Source organism: Salvelinus alpinus, chromosome 13 (assembly GCF_045679555.1).
Source record: "Salvelinus alpinus chromosome 13, SLU_Salpinus.1, whole genome shotgun sequence".
In the NCBI taxonomy this organism is placed as follows: domain Eukaryota; kingdom Metazoa; phylum Chordata; class Actinopteri; order Salmoniformes; family Salmonidae; genus Salvelinus; species Salvelinus alpinus.
Genome location: NC_092098.1, coordinates 19,174,972 through 19,190,542, shown reverse-complemented (window position 1 = coordinate 19,190,542; position 15,571 = coordinate 19,174,972). Strand labels below are relative to the sequence as shown.

At 43.6% G+C, this 15,571-nt stretch overlaps 1 protein-coding gene across 3 annotated transcripts in view; it reads right to left on the bottom strand.

The window, feature by feature from the left end:
* The window catches only part of LOC139537270 (bromodomain and WD repeat-containing protein 3-like), a 29,405-nt gene extending 14,296 nt beyond the window's left edge, over positions 1–15,109 (bottom strand). For 2 of the 3 annotated variants that reach the window (XM_071338392.1, XM_071338394.1), the window contains exons 1-21: positions 14,923–15,105; positions 14,700–14,758; positions 14,569–14,598; positions 14,329–14,388; positions 11,173–11,323; positions 10,913–11,011; positions 10,355–10,515; positions 10,017–10,238; positions 9,743–9,843; positions 9,537–9,607; positions 9,255–9,355; positions 9,057–9,097; positions 8,866–8,970; positions 8,571–8,721; positions 4,120–4,254; positions 3,905–4,033; positions 3,552–3,777; positions 3,296–3,442; positions 2,501–2,681; positions 2,239–2,332; positions 38–205 (exon numbers count right to left, since the gene is read on the bottom strand). In XM_071338392.1, coding sequence (XP_071194493.1) covers positions 38–205; positions 2,239–2,332; positions 2,501–2,681; positions 3,296–3,442; positions 3,552–3,777; positions 3,905–4,033; positions 4,120–4,254; positions 8,571–8,721; positions 8,866–8,970; positions 9,057–9,097; positions 9,255–9,355; positions 9,537–9,607; positions 9,743–9,843; positions 10,017–10,238; positions 10,355–10,515; positions 10,913–11,011; positions 11,173–11,323; positions 14,329–14,388; positions 14,569–14,598; positions 14,700–14,758; positions 14,923–14,956 — 2,466 coding nt within the window. In that variant the 5' untranslated portion in view covers positions 14,957–15,105. Of the gene's footprint in view, positions 1–37; positions 206–2,238; positions 2,333–2,500; positions 2,682–3,295; positions 3,443–3,551; positions 3,778–3,904; positions 4,034–4,119; positions 4,255–8,570; positions 8,722–8,865; positions 8,971–9,056; positions 9,098–9,254; positions 9,356–9,536; positions 9,608–9,742; positions 9,844–10,016; positions 10,239–10,354; positions 10,516–10,912; positions 11,012–11,172; positions 11,324–14,328; positions 14,389–14,568; positions 14,599–14,699; positions 14,759–14,922 lie in introns of all 3 variants that reach the window. The other variant, XR_011667497.1, reaches the window with a different exon arrangement.
* Between the last annotated feature and the right edge of the window lie 462 nt (positions 15,110–15,571).

The following is a 15,571-nucleotide window of genomic DNA, read 5'->3' as shown; positions in this document are numbered from 1 at the left end:
CTGCTACTTCCAAGAACAACAGACTACAACCCCCCACCTCTCCATCGCTGTCTGAGTCCATCTGGCTGTCAGAGTTCCTCCGCCTATCCACAGGGCGGCGATCTCGTGCTGAGCGGGTCTGGTACGCTGGTGCAGGTCTGGTCTGCTTCTTCTTCTTCCTCTGGGTTCGCCGCAGGGAGCGCTTGCATGGAGCCTGCTCCTCAGTCTATAGGGTCGGAAGGGGTGAGAAGTCGTTAAATGATAGAAAATAAAGTAAAGCTATTGGTATAAACCAGTGGTTCACAAACTTTTTATAGTCCCGTACCCCTTCAAACATTCAACCTCCAGCTGCGTACCCCCTCTAGCACCAGGGTCAGCACTCTCAAATGTTTTTTTCCATCATTGTAAGCCTGCCACACACACACTATACATTTAATAAACATAAGAATGAGTGTGAGTTTGTCACAACCCGGCTCATGGGAAGCGACAAAGAGCTCTTATAGGACCAGGGCACAAATAATAATAATAAATTAGTTTGCTCTTTATTTATCCATCTTACATATAAAACTTTATTTGTTAATTGAAAATTGTGAATAACTCACCACAGTTTAATGAAAAGGGTGCACTTGAAAGGATGCACATAACTCTGCAATGTTGGGTTGTATTAGAGAGAGTCTCAGTCTTAAATCATTTTCCACACACAGTCTGTGGCTGTATTTAGTTTTCATGCTAGTGGGGGCTGAGAATCCACTCTCACATAGGTACGTGGTTGCAAAGGGCATCAGTGTCTTAACAGCGCGATTTGCAAAGGCAGGATACTCTGAGCGCAGCCAAATCCAGAAATCCGCCAGTGGCTTCTGATAAAATTCTCACAGAACCGCTTGTTGCAATTTCGATGAGGCTCTCTTGTTCAGATATCGGTAAGTGGACTGGAGGCAGGGCATGAAAGGGATAACTAATCCAGTTGTTTGTGTCATCCGTTTCGGGAAAGTACCTGCGTAAATATCCTCTCCTGTTGTCCTGGTTTCCAGTGGTTTGCAGAAGAGGATGTCTTCCTTAATTGACCCCCCATAAACGTAACGGACATATACCAGAAGCTGTGCCAGGTCAACCTCGTCTGTTGACTCATCCAGCTGTAAAGCATAGAATTCACTGGCTTGTATGTGAAGCAGTAATTGTTTCAAAACATCTCCTGCCATGTCACTGATGCATCGTGAAACTGTTGTTTGATGAAGACATTGTCTGTATAGTCTTTTTGGCCTGTTCCCCCAGAATTGTCCCACCCATAGCTGCGGCAGCAGGAAGAATTAAGTCCAATAGTATGGGGCTTGCCTGTCCTAGCCACTTGGTAGCTCATCATATAAGACGCTTCTAGCCCCTTCTTATTAATGGTGTCTGTTGCTTTTATACATGTATTACTACTCGAAAGTAGTCTTAATTCTCACTCAAAAAACTTCCGTGGCATATTTTTCAAATTGGCATGTTTTGTTTCTAAATGTCTGTGCAAGAGCGAAGGTTTCATTGAGTTGTGAGATAATACTTTTGCACATATAACACACTGTGGCTGAGGAAAGGCACTACTCCCAATATAAGTGAACCCCAAATCAATGTAGTTCTCATCATATTTGCGCCTCTTCGATGGTCCAACGTCCCGTCTGTTGTTCGTTGCTTTCCCAGGTAAGGGGTCAGTAGCTCTTCGGCTGCATCAGATTCACAAATGTCAGTGTCCATGCTAGCTGGGCTAACAACAAATGTGGAATTACTGATGCTAGCATTGGATGTGCTTGTGGCAGCAGAACAACTTGTGTCAACAGGTGCAGGTGTAGTACTGCAGAATGAGCAGCAGCTATGTTTGGCTACATATGGACCGTTAGTGGAATTCCCTAGAGAGAGTAACGGTTAATGTGATTGGATGTTAATTATTTGACTAGGCTACCTGTATTTGACATTGTGTTGTTATTTCGCTGAACACTAGATGGTTAAATTTTATTTTTGGCATTGAAACGAGGCTACTCAGGCGAGAGAAAAAAACTCACCTAAATGTATAGCCCCTTTGGAAAATATAAATGGACTGATTGAAAATGTGAAGAAATTAATTATTTTAATTGTATTTATATTATTGTAAAAAAATATATATGTGAATCACATTTTTATTTGGCGTACCCCAGTTTGGGAATACCTGGTATAAATCAACAAAGGGAAGGGGAAATTTGTTCTGAAAGAGATAGAGAGCTGTGGGACAGTAGTGTAGAGTCTCACCTTAGTAGCACTGAGTACAGGTTTCCTCCTCCTCTCTGTGTTGTAGAGGGAACACTCCACCTCACCTTTTGCCCGCCTGGTCTCCTCCATCACCCTACACAACCACACAGATTCAGTCAGCCACTGGGGGATATCTACCTAGGCAATCTTACAAACAGTCCTAGGCACAAATTTAAGAGGATGGACAGGAATGGTTAGAACAGAAGGTTCAAGGCCATCTCAGGTAGGCTCTCTGGTTAGTTAGCCAGTCAGTCAGTCTCACCGGAGGACCCCTTGCTGGACTTCGTTGACAACCACCCTCCTGCTCCAGGCCAGCAGGTCCCTCTCCGTGGCCATCTGACTGCGAGGGGCGTTGTGGTGCATTTGACGCACCCCCTCCACCTGACCACTCCTCCTCAGGCCCACGTTAGGGGGCGATCCCACTACCTCTGCTCCCTCAACAGCTGCAAATGAGGGAAAACATTCAACTTGAATTCATGACTACAACATCTGAAATCCAATATGCAGATTCAATCCAATAAGATTCATGGGGCATCCCCGTATGTACATTGAACAAAAATACAAAATGCAACAATTTCAAAGATTTTACTGAGTTACAGTTCATATAAGGAAATAAATCAATTGACTATCCTGCAGGTAAAGAAGCCGGATGTGGAGGTCTTGGCTTGGCGTGGGTACACGTGGTCTGCATTTGTGAGGCCAGTTGGACGTACTGCCAAATTCTCTAAAACGACGTTGGAGGCGGCTTATGGTAGGCTAATGAACATTCAATTCTCTGGCAACAGCAATGCCAATTGCACGCTCCCTCAAAACATCTGTGGCATTGTGTAGTGTGACAAAACTGCACATTTTGGAGTGGTGTTTTATTGTCCCCAGCACAAACAGGGAGGTAAACAAATTTGTGCCCAAAATTTGAGAGAAATAAGCTTTTTGTGCTGTGCGTATGGACAATTTCTGTGATATTTATTTCAGCTCATGAAACATGGGACCAACACTTTACACGTTGCGTTTATATTTTTGTTCAGTATAAATATGGTTACATGAGACTGACACGTACCACCCTCTCCTTCAGGCACTCCATCTTGGTCCCGCCTCTCATCCGGTTGGTCCTGCAACTGTCTGATCAGGACATCCAAAGGGCTTTCTCCGTGACCCTCCTCTGCCGTTTGCTGGCCGATCACCTGCTCCACCACCTCACCATCACCTAAGCAACAGAGAAGTAGGTTAGAAATCCCAATGTTACTCACATTTTGATTCCAGAGCCTGGTAAAGAATTATTGTTGAAACCACTAAGAAGCATTGGTAAGGTTTACCATTCGCCATGTAGCCAAGCTGGGGCACCAGATGCTCATCCTTGCAGCTCTCCCTGCCGGGCACCAGGCGCTGGTAGTGGGTGGGGTGGGGGTTACCGTCCACATCCACAAGGAAGGGAGGGGGCATAAGGTGGGGCGCCTGCTGGGTCTGCTCGTCCAGGACAAAGTTATTGGCGTCTCGGATTAGCGGCCTGAAGTCAGTGTGGAAGAACATTTGGTCAGGAATCTAGAGGAAGGATATGGAGGAAGAAATTTGTTATTCTGTGTAACATTTTCTCTTTACAAGCGATACGATAACATGTCACTTACACATCTTTATCCAAATGAGCCACGTGGAGAGGCCAGAGACTCACCTTCTCATAGGGTCTGCTGCAGCCAAAGCCAAAGATGAGCAGGTGGCCATGGGAGTCAGTGCAGGCAAAATGTTGTCCATCAGCTGAGAACTTACAGTCAAATACAGCTCCGTGACCTTGGCCCTCAATCTGAGACAGAGAGAGAAAGGCTTGTATGAATGTCTGCCAGGGTAAAACACAGCCACCAACACAGTCACCATGTAATCAATCTCCACCATGTTGAAGAAGTTGCGGATCTTGGATCCCTTGGAGAGGTCCCACATGTAGATGTTGCCGTCGTGGCCGGCAGAGAGCATGATGCGGTGGTCAAAGGGGTGGGCCTCCAGGACAAACACCTCATCATCATGACCCTGGAGGAGGAACAGCACATTCAGTCGTAACAGGTCTCACTCACTGAAGAGACCAGAAACATACAGGTAACTGCCAAAACAAAATAAATACTTGAGTAAATGAGGGATACAAAGTATATTGAAAGCAGGTGCTTCCAAACAGGTGTGGTTCCTGAGTTAATTAAGCAATGAACATCCCATCATGCTTATGGTCATGTGATAAAATTCCCAGTTGCCCATTATTTTGGCTACCATGGCTAGAAGAGATCAAATCAAATCAAATTTTATTTGTCACATACACATGGTTAGCAGATGTTAATGCGAGTGTAGCGAAATGCTTGTGCTTCTAGTTCTGACAATGCAGTAATAACCAACGAGTAATCTAACCTAACAATTCCACAACTACTACCTTATACACACAAGTGTAAAGGGGTAAAGAATATGTACATAAAGATATATGGATATAAGTCTCAGTGACTTTGAAAGAGATTCTGGAGTGGCGCCTGAGACAACGTTTTCCACCACCATCAACAAAACACCAAATGATGGAATTTCTTGTGGAAGAAGAGTGTAGCATTCCTTTAATAGAGTTCCAGACACTTGTAGAATCTATGCCAAGGCGCATTGATGGTGTTCTGGCAGCTCATGGTGGCCCAATGCCCTACTAAGATACTATGTTAGTGGTTCCTTTATTTTGGCAGTTACCTGTATCTAGTATGTACAGTACCAGTCAAACGTTTTTACACACCTACTCATGCAAGGGTTTTTCTTAATTTTTTACATTGTAGAATAATACCGAATACATTAAAACTATGAAATAACACATATGTAGTAACCAAAAAGTGTTAAACAAATCAAAATATATTTTAGATTCTTCAAAGTAGCCACCCTTTGCCTCGATGACAGCTTTGCAAACTCTTGGCATTCTCTCAACCAGCTTCACCTGGAATGCTTTTCCAACAGTCTTGAAGGAGTTCCCACATATGCTGAGCACTTGTTGGCGGCTTTTCCTTCACTCTGCGGTCCAACTCATTCCAAACCATCTCAATTGGGTTAAGGTCAGGTGATTGTGGAGGCCAGATCATCTGATGCAGCACTCCATCACTCTCCTTCTTGGTCATATAGCCCTTACACAGCCTGGAGGTGTGTTGGGTCATTGTCCTGTTGTAAAACAAATGATAGTCCCACTAAGCCCAAACCAAATGGGATGGCGTATTGCTACAGAATTCTGTGGTAAGCCATGCTGGTTAAGTGTGTCTTGAATTCTAAATAAATCACTGACAGTGTCACCAGCAAAGCACCCGCACACCTCCTCCTCCATGCTTCACCGTGGGAACCACATATGCAGAGATCTGTTCACCTACCCTGCGTGTCACAAAGACACGGCGGTTGGAACCAAAAATCTCAAATTTGCACTCATCAAACCAAAAAGGACAGATGTTTCTTGGCCCAAGCAAGTCTCTTCTTATTATTGGTGTCCTTTAGTAGTGGTTTCTTTGCAGCAATTCGACCATGAACGCCTGATTCACACAGTCTCCTCTGAACAGTTGATGTTGAGATGTGTCTGTTACTTGAACTCTGTGAAGCATTTATTTGGGCTGCAATTTCTGAGGCTTGTAACTCTAATGAACTTATCATCTGCAGCAGAGGTAACTCTGGGTATTCCTTTCCTGTGGCGGTCCTCATGAGAGACAGTTTCATCATAACGCTTGATGGTTTTTGCGACTGCACTTGAAGAAACTTTCAAAGTTCTTGAAATGTTCCAGATTTACTGACCCTTAACGCAGGCCTGGGCAAAGCCCGGCCCGGGGGCATAGGCAGCCAGATTCAATATGACCCATGGAATCAGGCTCAGATCAAAGAATTTGCGATATTAAAGTTTAGAAAAACATATTTGTTATTCAAATTAAAAGCACAATGAATACTCGCCTTTGTGTAATGATTTAACTCCCACCGCTTGTGGGACATTTATTTTGAAGACACGTATAAATAACAACTGCACGAGGACAGACAGTGACTGACAGGCTGACACACGTCACAATTATAAATAGTAGCTAGCAAGAAATTGCGCAAAAGTTAGTTTTTCAAAGAAAAGGAAAGCAGACAATGAATGTAGGCTGGACATTGAAATATTTCTTTATTGGGGTATCAGGGAAAGCTGTGTGCTTAGTGTGCAAAGAGAGCATCGCTGTCTTGAAAGACTACAACTTGTCCCGACACTTCCAGACGAAGCATGCAGAGAAATATAGGAATATGTCTTCTGAGCAGAGGGCCAGTGCATCGAAAGAGTTGCTTTCTCAGTTGCAAAAGCAGCAAAGACTTTTTACAAAACTGCATTCAGCAAACGACAGAATTGCGAGAGCTAGCTATGTACTGTCCCACAAAATTGCTAAACATAGCAAGCCATTTGATGAGGGCGAATTCATTAAAGAATGTTTAATTGACTCTGCAGCAACACTTCTCACCGACAAGAAAGTGCTGTTTGAAAAAAAAATCCCTGTCAAGACGAACAGTGACACGGCGTGTTGAGGACATCGCAGAGAATATGTAACAACAATTGAAAGACAGGTGAAATCCTTTACTTTATTTCTCCTTGGCCCTGGATGAGAGCAGTGATGCACGTGACACGGTGCAGTTGTCGATATTCTTACGAGCCATAACCCCAGACTTTGAAATTACAGAGGCGCTTGCTTCAGTGCAGTCAATGAAGAGCACAACCACAGGGAAAGATTTATTGGAGGAGGTTAATAAGTGTGTGGCAAAGCTGGGACTGAGTTTTGAAAAGTTATCCAGTTTGATCACTGATGGGTGCCCAAACGTGACAGGAAAAAACATTGGCCTTTTGAAAAAGATACAAGATGAAGTAGCTGAGCTGAACCCAGATCAGAAAATAATTTTCCTGCATTGCATTTTTCATCAGGAGGTGCACTGAAAAAGAGCCATGTTGTGGATACAGTGACTAAAGTGGTAAACTTCAATAGAGCAAAATGTTTAAACCACAGGCAGGTTGGCTCACTGCTGGAAGAGAGAGTGAGGTCATGCAGATCTCCCCCACCACACAAACGTGAGATGGCTGAGTTTGGGGAAGGAACTTAAAAGGGTGTGGGACCTGAAGTTGGAGATTGCGGAGTTTTTTCAAATGAAAGGAAAATTTGGATTTCCCTCAACTGCAAGATAAAGAATGGTTGGCTGATTTTGCCTTCACCGTGGACATCATGGCCCTCATAAATGAACTGAATTCCAAACTACAAGGGAACGGCCTTTTTGCACATCAGATGTACAGCCTTGTCAACGCCTTCAAGGGAAAATTACTCCTCCTGACCCGCCAAGTAGAAGCCAACAATCTCACCCACCTTCCGACACTACTAGTCTGTTCGCTATCAGATGACCAGCGGGAGAAGTATACATCGCTGCTGCGTGCTTTGAATGGTGAGTTTTCAGAGTGTTGGAAAATGACATGCTGTTGGTTTCCTCTCCTTTCACCTTCAATGTGGATAACGCTCCCACTGACCTGCAACTTGAGCTTATAGATCTTCAGTCTGATGTGATTGGATAACTATTCAAAACAATGTCACTGACGAGGTTCTATGCATCTCTCGATGAACAAAATGCTCCAAATATTAGGAGTCATGCTCAGAAGATGTATGTACTGTTTGGGTCAACCTATGTATGTGAACAGACATTTTAAGTGATGAAATATAACAAGTCAAGGCAGAGGTCATCTCTTACTGACTCTCACCTCTCAGCAATCCTGTGCATAGCGACGTCAGAAACTATACCTGACTTCACTGCTCTAGTCAATGCCCATCAGAGACTTCACTCCTCATACTGATTGAGTAGTTTAAATGTAATGTTGAGCTCTCGTTCTTGTGTTTTTGTGCATATCCGTTAAGAGTTCTGTATAAATCACACCTTCATGGTCGAATTTCTGCAAACCACTACTAAAGGACACCAATAATAAGAAGAGCCTTGCTTGGGCCAAGCACCAGCAATGGACATTATACCAGTGGAAATCTGGAGTCCAAATTGGAGATTTTTGGTTCCAACCGCCGTGTCTTTGTGAGATGCAGTGTGTGTGAACGGACGAGCTCCGCATGTGTATTTCCCACCGTAAAGCATGGAGGAGGAGGTGTTATGGTGTGGGGGTGCTTTGCATTCCTCGTGAAGCTGGTTGAGAAAATGCCAAGAGTGTGCAAAGCTGTCATCAAGGCAAAGGGTGGCTGTTGAAGAATCTGTTTAACACTTTTTTACTTACTACATGATTCCATGTGTTATTTCATTGTTTTGATGTCTTCACCATAGAAAATAGTAAAAACAGGAGACAGACATCTACTCACAGACAGCACATGCAGAAGCTGGCCCGTGGTGGAGCTCCAGACTTTGAGCAGGTAGTTAGAGACGGCTGTGACAACCGTGCGGTCACCACGGTCCCAGGCCACCATTGTCGGCACCAGCTTGGTCTTGTCCTCGCCATTCACAACAGCAGTCCTGTGACAATCGCATACGTTAAATACATGCCAACCACTTACTAATGAGACAGAAACATAAACCCATTTGCTGCTGCACAGACGGAAATGCTGCTGCACAGATGTCAATTCTGGACACTATTGCAGCTGGACAGCATTGTCTTACCCTGGCAGTCTAGTGGCTATGTCCAGAGTAATGCTCTTCCACTCCTGCTGCTGGTAATGCCATATCCTGACTGTGCCGTCACGACTACCACTCACAAACCTCAGGCTGGGACCAGACACAGCAGTTAGAGGCCACACAGCAACAAATCAAAATCTTTTTATCTAAGTAAAGAGACAATTGCACACACTAACCTGTAACTGTTGTTACAAAACTGGACCACCACAACTTTGTCCTGGAAGAAGAGGTAGGAGTTAACAAAAGGAGTAGTGACAAACAAACTATGAACAGTGTAAGTGCTCTGTGATCTAGCTCCATTGATTCTTCTGTCTCCTCTCTCGCTCTTATGTCTGTCGCTCTCCATCTCTGTTCTTCTCTGCTCTGCGTCTTACCATGTGAGAGTCCAACTCAGAGAGCTTCATGGGTGTTTCAGAGCCAAGGTAATACACCCTGATTACATGATCCGTGCTGCCTGTGGCCAGGAACATCCCACCTGATTCAAAGAGCAACACGTAAGTACATTAAACTAACAAACAGATCTAGTTCAGTGGCTTTGTGAAAACTTGCCTTGATCAAATAGTCATTTGAATTGAGTAATTAACTCCATAATTCAGTGAAAAGGTGAAGTGGAATAAATGTAATGCAAAGCATGTTGTTTATTAGTGGCCACCTACCACAGCTGAAGGAGGAGGTGGAGATCTGGACCCCAGGCCTTGACCGCTCAATGAACTTGACTGGCCGGTCACTGAGGAGGAATCAGAACGCAATACAGGTTAGGTTCACCTAGACCACAAAACAACTGATCTGTTGAAAATAAAGAAACCATCGCATTCTCATCCCATCCTTTTGCCTCAGACAAACTCTGTTGTCCAACACTTACACGAACTTCATGCTGAGCGAGTGCCATTGCCAGAAACACACCATGCCGTCTGCTCCGGTGGAGGCCAGGTACCGCATTGGTCCTTTAACCGCCGGACAAAACTGAGGAGGACAGGGGGTGTCACACACATTTCTCAAGCAGAAAGGGTCACAAAATGACATTGTCAAAAACCAACAGGTTTCATGCAAGATATTTCACATGGCAGAAGGTAAATTCCTGAATATTGAAGGGAGTAACTAGGTTCTTATTGCTTAGTCCTGAGGGCTGTCCTGACCTGTATGGACGTGATGGAGGCTGCATGGCCCTGCAGCACAGTGATGGGGGCGCAGGTGCGCAGGCACCACACTCTGATGACCTTGTCACAGCTGGCTGAGGCGATTAGCGTGTTGTCGTAGTTCACTGCCATGTCGGAGATCTCGGCCGCGTGGCCACGCAGGGTGGACAGCAGCCGGCCATCATCTGTGGACCATATCTTTACCAGACAGTCATCAGAACCCTGGAAGGAGAGGGGTCACGATGAGACACCGGCAGCATAGAGACTGACACACTTCAGAGGGAACTGACAACAACTGTCTTTGGTATTCCTTCTCTCCTCTTTTGTCAGACTCTTACTGTAAATATCCGTCTGCCACTGCGGTCGAAAGCCACACAGTACACAGAGGACAGGTGGCCCAGGATGCGCCTGTGCATCTTCACATGCTGATAGGTGTAGGATGGCAGAGCATGGCCAAAGCGGGCAGTGCCAGTAGCCTGGCGAGCACCCATGATGGAAACTAGACGGCGAGAGAGTAGAGGTCAGTTGAGCGGAGGTAAAATTATTTACAAACACTTAAATATGTATTGTTCTGTAGTGTTACCAATAGTTTACGTGTTTCAGGGATATATGTTTATTAACGGTATACTGTGAGATTCAACTAATCTACTTACCCAGAGTCAGATGAACTCGTGGACACTAATTTTGTCTTGGTGTGAAGTATGAAGGAAGTTAGAGGGTACCTTTGCTGGCGTACCTGTAGACTTCTAGTCATTGTGCTAATGCCAGTTAACATTGGCTCGCGAAACTACCTCTAACTTCCTTCATACTGCACGCAGAGCCATAAAAATGGTGTCTACGAGTTCATCTGATTCAGGCTTAATTACCAGAATTTTCCTTTTGAAAGCACAGCTTACCGATGCTGGGGGGCTTCCCAAAGCTGACTGGTGGTTCTGGGGGGCGACCCCGGTGGAGCGCAGCAACAGCAGTTCCGCTCCATTCTGTGTGGCTACAACCTAACAGACAAAAAAGAAGGCATGATTCTAAAGCATTACAGACTGTATGACCTGGGACATTTATGCTGCATCTGTGTAACCAAATACCTATGTAGGGATTATGACATTAGTTAGTCTTTGATGGTGAGAGAGAGAGAAACAGTGAAGAGACGGGAGCTCACTTTTAGCTGTGCGAAGCAAAGACTGCCTTCCCAAGCCCAGGAGGGTTTGGATCCCAGGGACACTAGGTGGGGCCTCCTTGTCTATGAGAGGACCTATCTGCTGGCATACTCTCAGCAGGTAGTCTGCAGGGATGTGCTGGTTCAAGATCACCTGTGGACACGAGGGAAAACAGTCATCAGATAGACCTGTGTGAGTGGAATCAGTAGTGAAATGTCATCAAAGCAACATCAATATACCGGAATGTGACCATATCCCTAGCCACTTAGATATCTTACATTTACAACCTACATGTCAATACAGTGAAAACTCATCATCATAGGTTAGATGTTATGTTCTGTCAGTAAAACATTCACACGGTAGGTCAGAAAGTACAGTGTGAGCACAAAATATGCAAGTCCAAATTAAGGCCTCTTTACACCATGGCTGGGGTCAATTCGAATGGAAAGCAGTCCATTTTTAGGAAGTAATCTTAAATAATTCTAAATGAGAAAAAGCGCCATCTATTTTAAATTACTTCAATAAATGGAGGCGTAAAAGCAATTTATTTCAAAAGGTTTTCAATTTTGGATTTTTAAATTAGAATCACTTCCTGCCTTCGAATGGACCCCAGTCCTGCTTTACACTTCACTACTTTGATGACACATACTAGTTCCAGGAAAGATACTTTCGTAGTGTAAAGAGACGGAGTTATATTCAAATCTCGAGAGATGTCTCCCATACTACCTCCGGACATCTACACCATATACGGTCCCATACGGTCCCATGTGGCTCAGTTGGTAGAGCATGGCGCTTGCAACGCCAGGGTTGTGGGTTCATTCCCCACGGGGGGACCAGGATGAACATGTATGAACTTTCCAATTTGTAAGTCGCTCTGGATAAGAGCGTCTGCTAAATGACGTAAATGTAAATGTAATATACCCACCCCATGAGTTGTATAGTGTAAAGACAATGGCTCTCCCTCACCATGTCCCTGCAAGAATTAACTTTATTACCTTAATACCAGTATTTTTGCTCTGTTAGCCAAAGTGTAAAGTAAAGGCTTTTCAAATAACCACATGTGAATCTTGGTTTAGATGAGAAATTCCTGTATAGTTTGAATTTCTATCCTTATTTTGTTTGTCTATATACTGTGGTATTTACGGTACACTAATAGGTGCACACACAGCATGTAAAGTGTTGGTCCCATGTTTCATGAGCTGATATAAAAGATCCCAGAAATGTTTCATACCACAAAAGCTTATTTCTCTAAAATGTTGTGCACAAATTTGTTTACATCCCTGTTAGTGAGCATTTTATCCTTTGCCAAGATAATCCATCCACCTGACAGGTGTGGCATATCAAGAAGCCGATTAAACAGCATGATCATTACACAAGTGCACCTTGTGCTGGGGACAATAAAAGTCCACAAAAAATGTGCAGTTTTGCCACAACACCACAGATGTGCAATTGGCATGCTGACTGAACGGATGTCCACCAGAGGTGTTGCCAGATAATTTAATGTTAGTTTCTCTACCATAAGCCACCTCCAACGTTGTTTTAAAGAATTTGGCAGTACGTCCAACTGGCCTCAGAACCACATGTAACCACGCCAAAGGACCTCCGCATCCGGCTTCTTCACCTGCGGGATCGTCTGAGACCAGTCACCCGGACAGCTGATGAAACTGAGGAGTATTTCTGTCTGTAATAATAATCCCTAGTGAGTGTGCCTATACCCTTCCAGGCCTACCCATGGCTGCGCCCCTGCCCAGTCATGTGAACTCTATAGATTAGGGCCAAATTTATTTATTTCAATTGACTGATTTCCTTATATGAACTGCAACTCTGTGAAATCGTTGCATTTATATTTTTGTTGAGTATAGTTCACTTCAACATTTGCTACATTGCGTGACAGTTTGTACTGAACACCATGTTTCCCCAAGACGGTACGCATCATTCTTCAACAGCCTTTTTGAGGTACATTTGCTTCTGTTTGGTGGGTGTGGCCTGATCAATATGGGTGTGACCATTTGAAATCGCAAAACTCGTGCAACACACACACCATACAATCAATCTCCCTCTGGGCCACCATAATTGCACCGTTCAACTGGTCGTTCAGTACCGTTTCCGTTGAATTAAACACTGAACCCCGTTTTGTCGTATTGAATGCACCCCAGGAATGTGGCTTTGGTCACACCACATCAAAGGCTAACGTAAGGATAGTGTAAACAGAAAAGTTGTACATCTGATGTTGAAGAGAGATAGATCTGCTGAACAATTCATCAAATGGCCACCTGGCCTGTTTACACTGACAACCCCCCCTTGGTTTTTACACTGCTGCTACTCACTGTTAATTATCTATGCATAGTCACTTTACCCCTACCTACATGTACAAATTACCTTGACTAACCTGTACCCCCACACATTGACTCAGTACTGGTACCCCCTGTATATAGCCTCTGTTATTGTATCATGTTACTTTTTATTTTAAAAATGTACTTTAGTTTATTTCATAAATGTTTTCTTAACTCATTTCTTAACTGCATTGTTGGTTAAGGGCTTGTAGTAAGCATTTTACGGTAAGGTTATATTCGGTGCATGTGACAAATGAATTTTGATTTGATCTTGACTTCAAAGTGCAGTTGTTTTCGCATTTTGGATTCAGGGTTCTCCCCAAAGAATGCAAAAAATCCTGGGGTGAAACATGACATTAATATGCCCTCTATAACAAGTCATACAGTTTTAAACAGGTAGTTGTTGCCTGTATGAATTTAATTAGTACAGACGGTCAGACAAAGTAAGCGATCTCGACAGCCAAGGCCAATCAGAATCACCCTCCTCTTCTCCCCCTCAAATAGTAACTGCGATTTCATTGGCTGTATGCGAAGATTGACGTTCTCCAAGCCTTTGTACAGCCTCGTTCTGTTTGCCCTCGTTTAACCCCTCTTTGCACACACACAAAACGGCAATAAATTTTTTATATTTGGTCAGAAATTAAGTAATCAAATGCCGGCTATTACTACAACGCACAGTTAGTGTGTTATTTTCACACCATCATCCATCAATTAAATCAAAAGATTTAAAAGCCGGGAAATATTGATATAAAAACGTACCTATATTATTGAAAACGGTTACTGGACTGATAATATAGGCGTTTAAGAACTTATAATAACACTCACCCAGTCTTGGAAGTTTCGTTTGTATTGTTTGCCGTCCCAACTCCATCGTTTCGGGATCAACTAGAAGGGAGACGCGCGGTTAAATAATTGCATCAAACCACAAATACAATAATGTATTTGATATACTGTTAATGCCTCTATCAATAAAAGTATACCATGCCAATAAAAATAGAAAGCAGTCGATATCGCGGAAACGAGACGTGAGAACAAGCTAATACAGACAAGAGCGGCGCAGCTTACCTCATACTCTTCTAGTTCCTCAACCAGTATCTATGGAGAGACAGTTGCTAGTATTTATCACACATTCAGCCCTATTTAGCTAGTTAGCAATTGTAGCTATCAAAGTTATTGATATAACTTGTCATTCGTACCTGTGCCGATTTTTTACACGGTCCCGACTGGAGAAATCTAGCAATGAGGTAATACAATTCTGAAAATACAGAGGCGCATTAATTAGCCATTCAATAGCTAAGCTATCCAGGTAGCTAACTAGCCAGCTAACATTAGCTAACTAGTTAGCTAGGCTAACTGATACAAGCCCTAAACTGTGTTTGGGTTCATATTTTAATAGAGAAATAAACACTCAGCACCCACCAGCTTCGATTTCTGAACACTGTTCTTCTGCCATCACTTGATAAGAACACCGACATTTGATTCATTAATGTGTATTTGTAGAATAGCCACAATAATTATTTCCACAGCAGGCAGCGTTCGGCCTTTTCCTTTCTCAAGCTAGCTAGCTAGCTATCTCACCGCCTTGTGCTTTGTTAGCGCCCTCCTGCGACCAATGAGAGCAAATCTGCAATTCCAGCACGAGCCACTTGGTGTCCATACCACCTGGTTTTGGAGGGCAGGTCATACAGTACTTAGCCCTTGATCATGATTACTCTCAGTTCCATTGCATTACATATAAGATTAAAAGTAATTGGATGAAGGCCTCTTCTGTATGGGGGAGTTTCGTTAAGAGCCCCGCCGCTCATTCTGAACATTAACACGCATTGCTTGTGGTAAGCAGAAATGTCTAAGATTTTACTGAGTTACGTACAGTTCATTTAAGGAAATCAGTCAATTGAAATAAATAAATTAGGCCCTAATCTATGGATTTCACATGACTGGGAATACAGATATGTATCTGTTGGTCACAGATACCTTAAAAAACGACTAGTAGGGCGTGGATTAGAAAACCAGTCAGTACCTGGTGTGACCACCATTTGCCTCATGCAGGGTGACACATCTCCTTCGC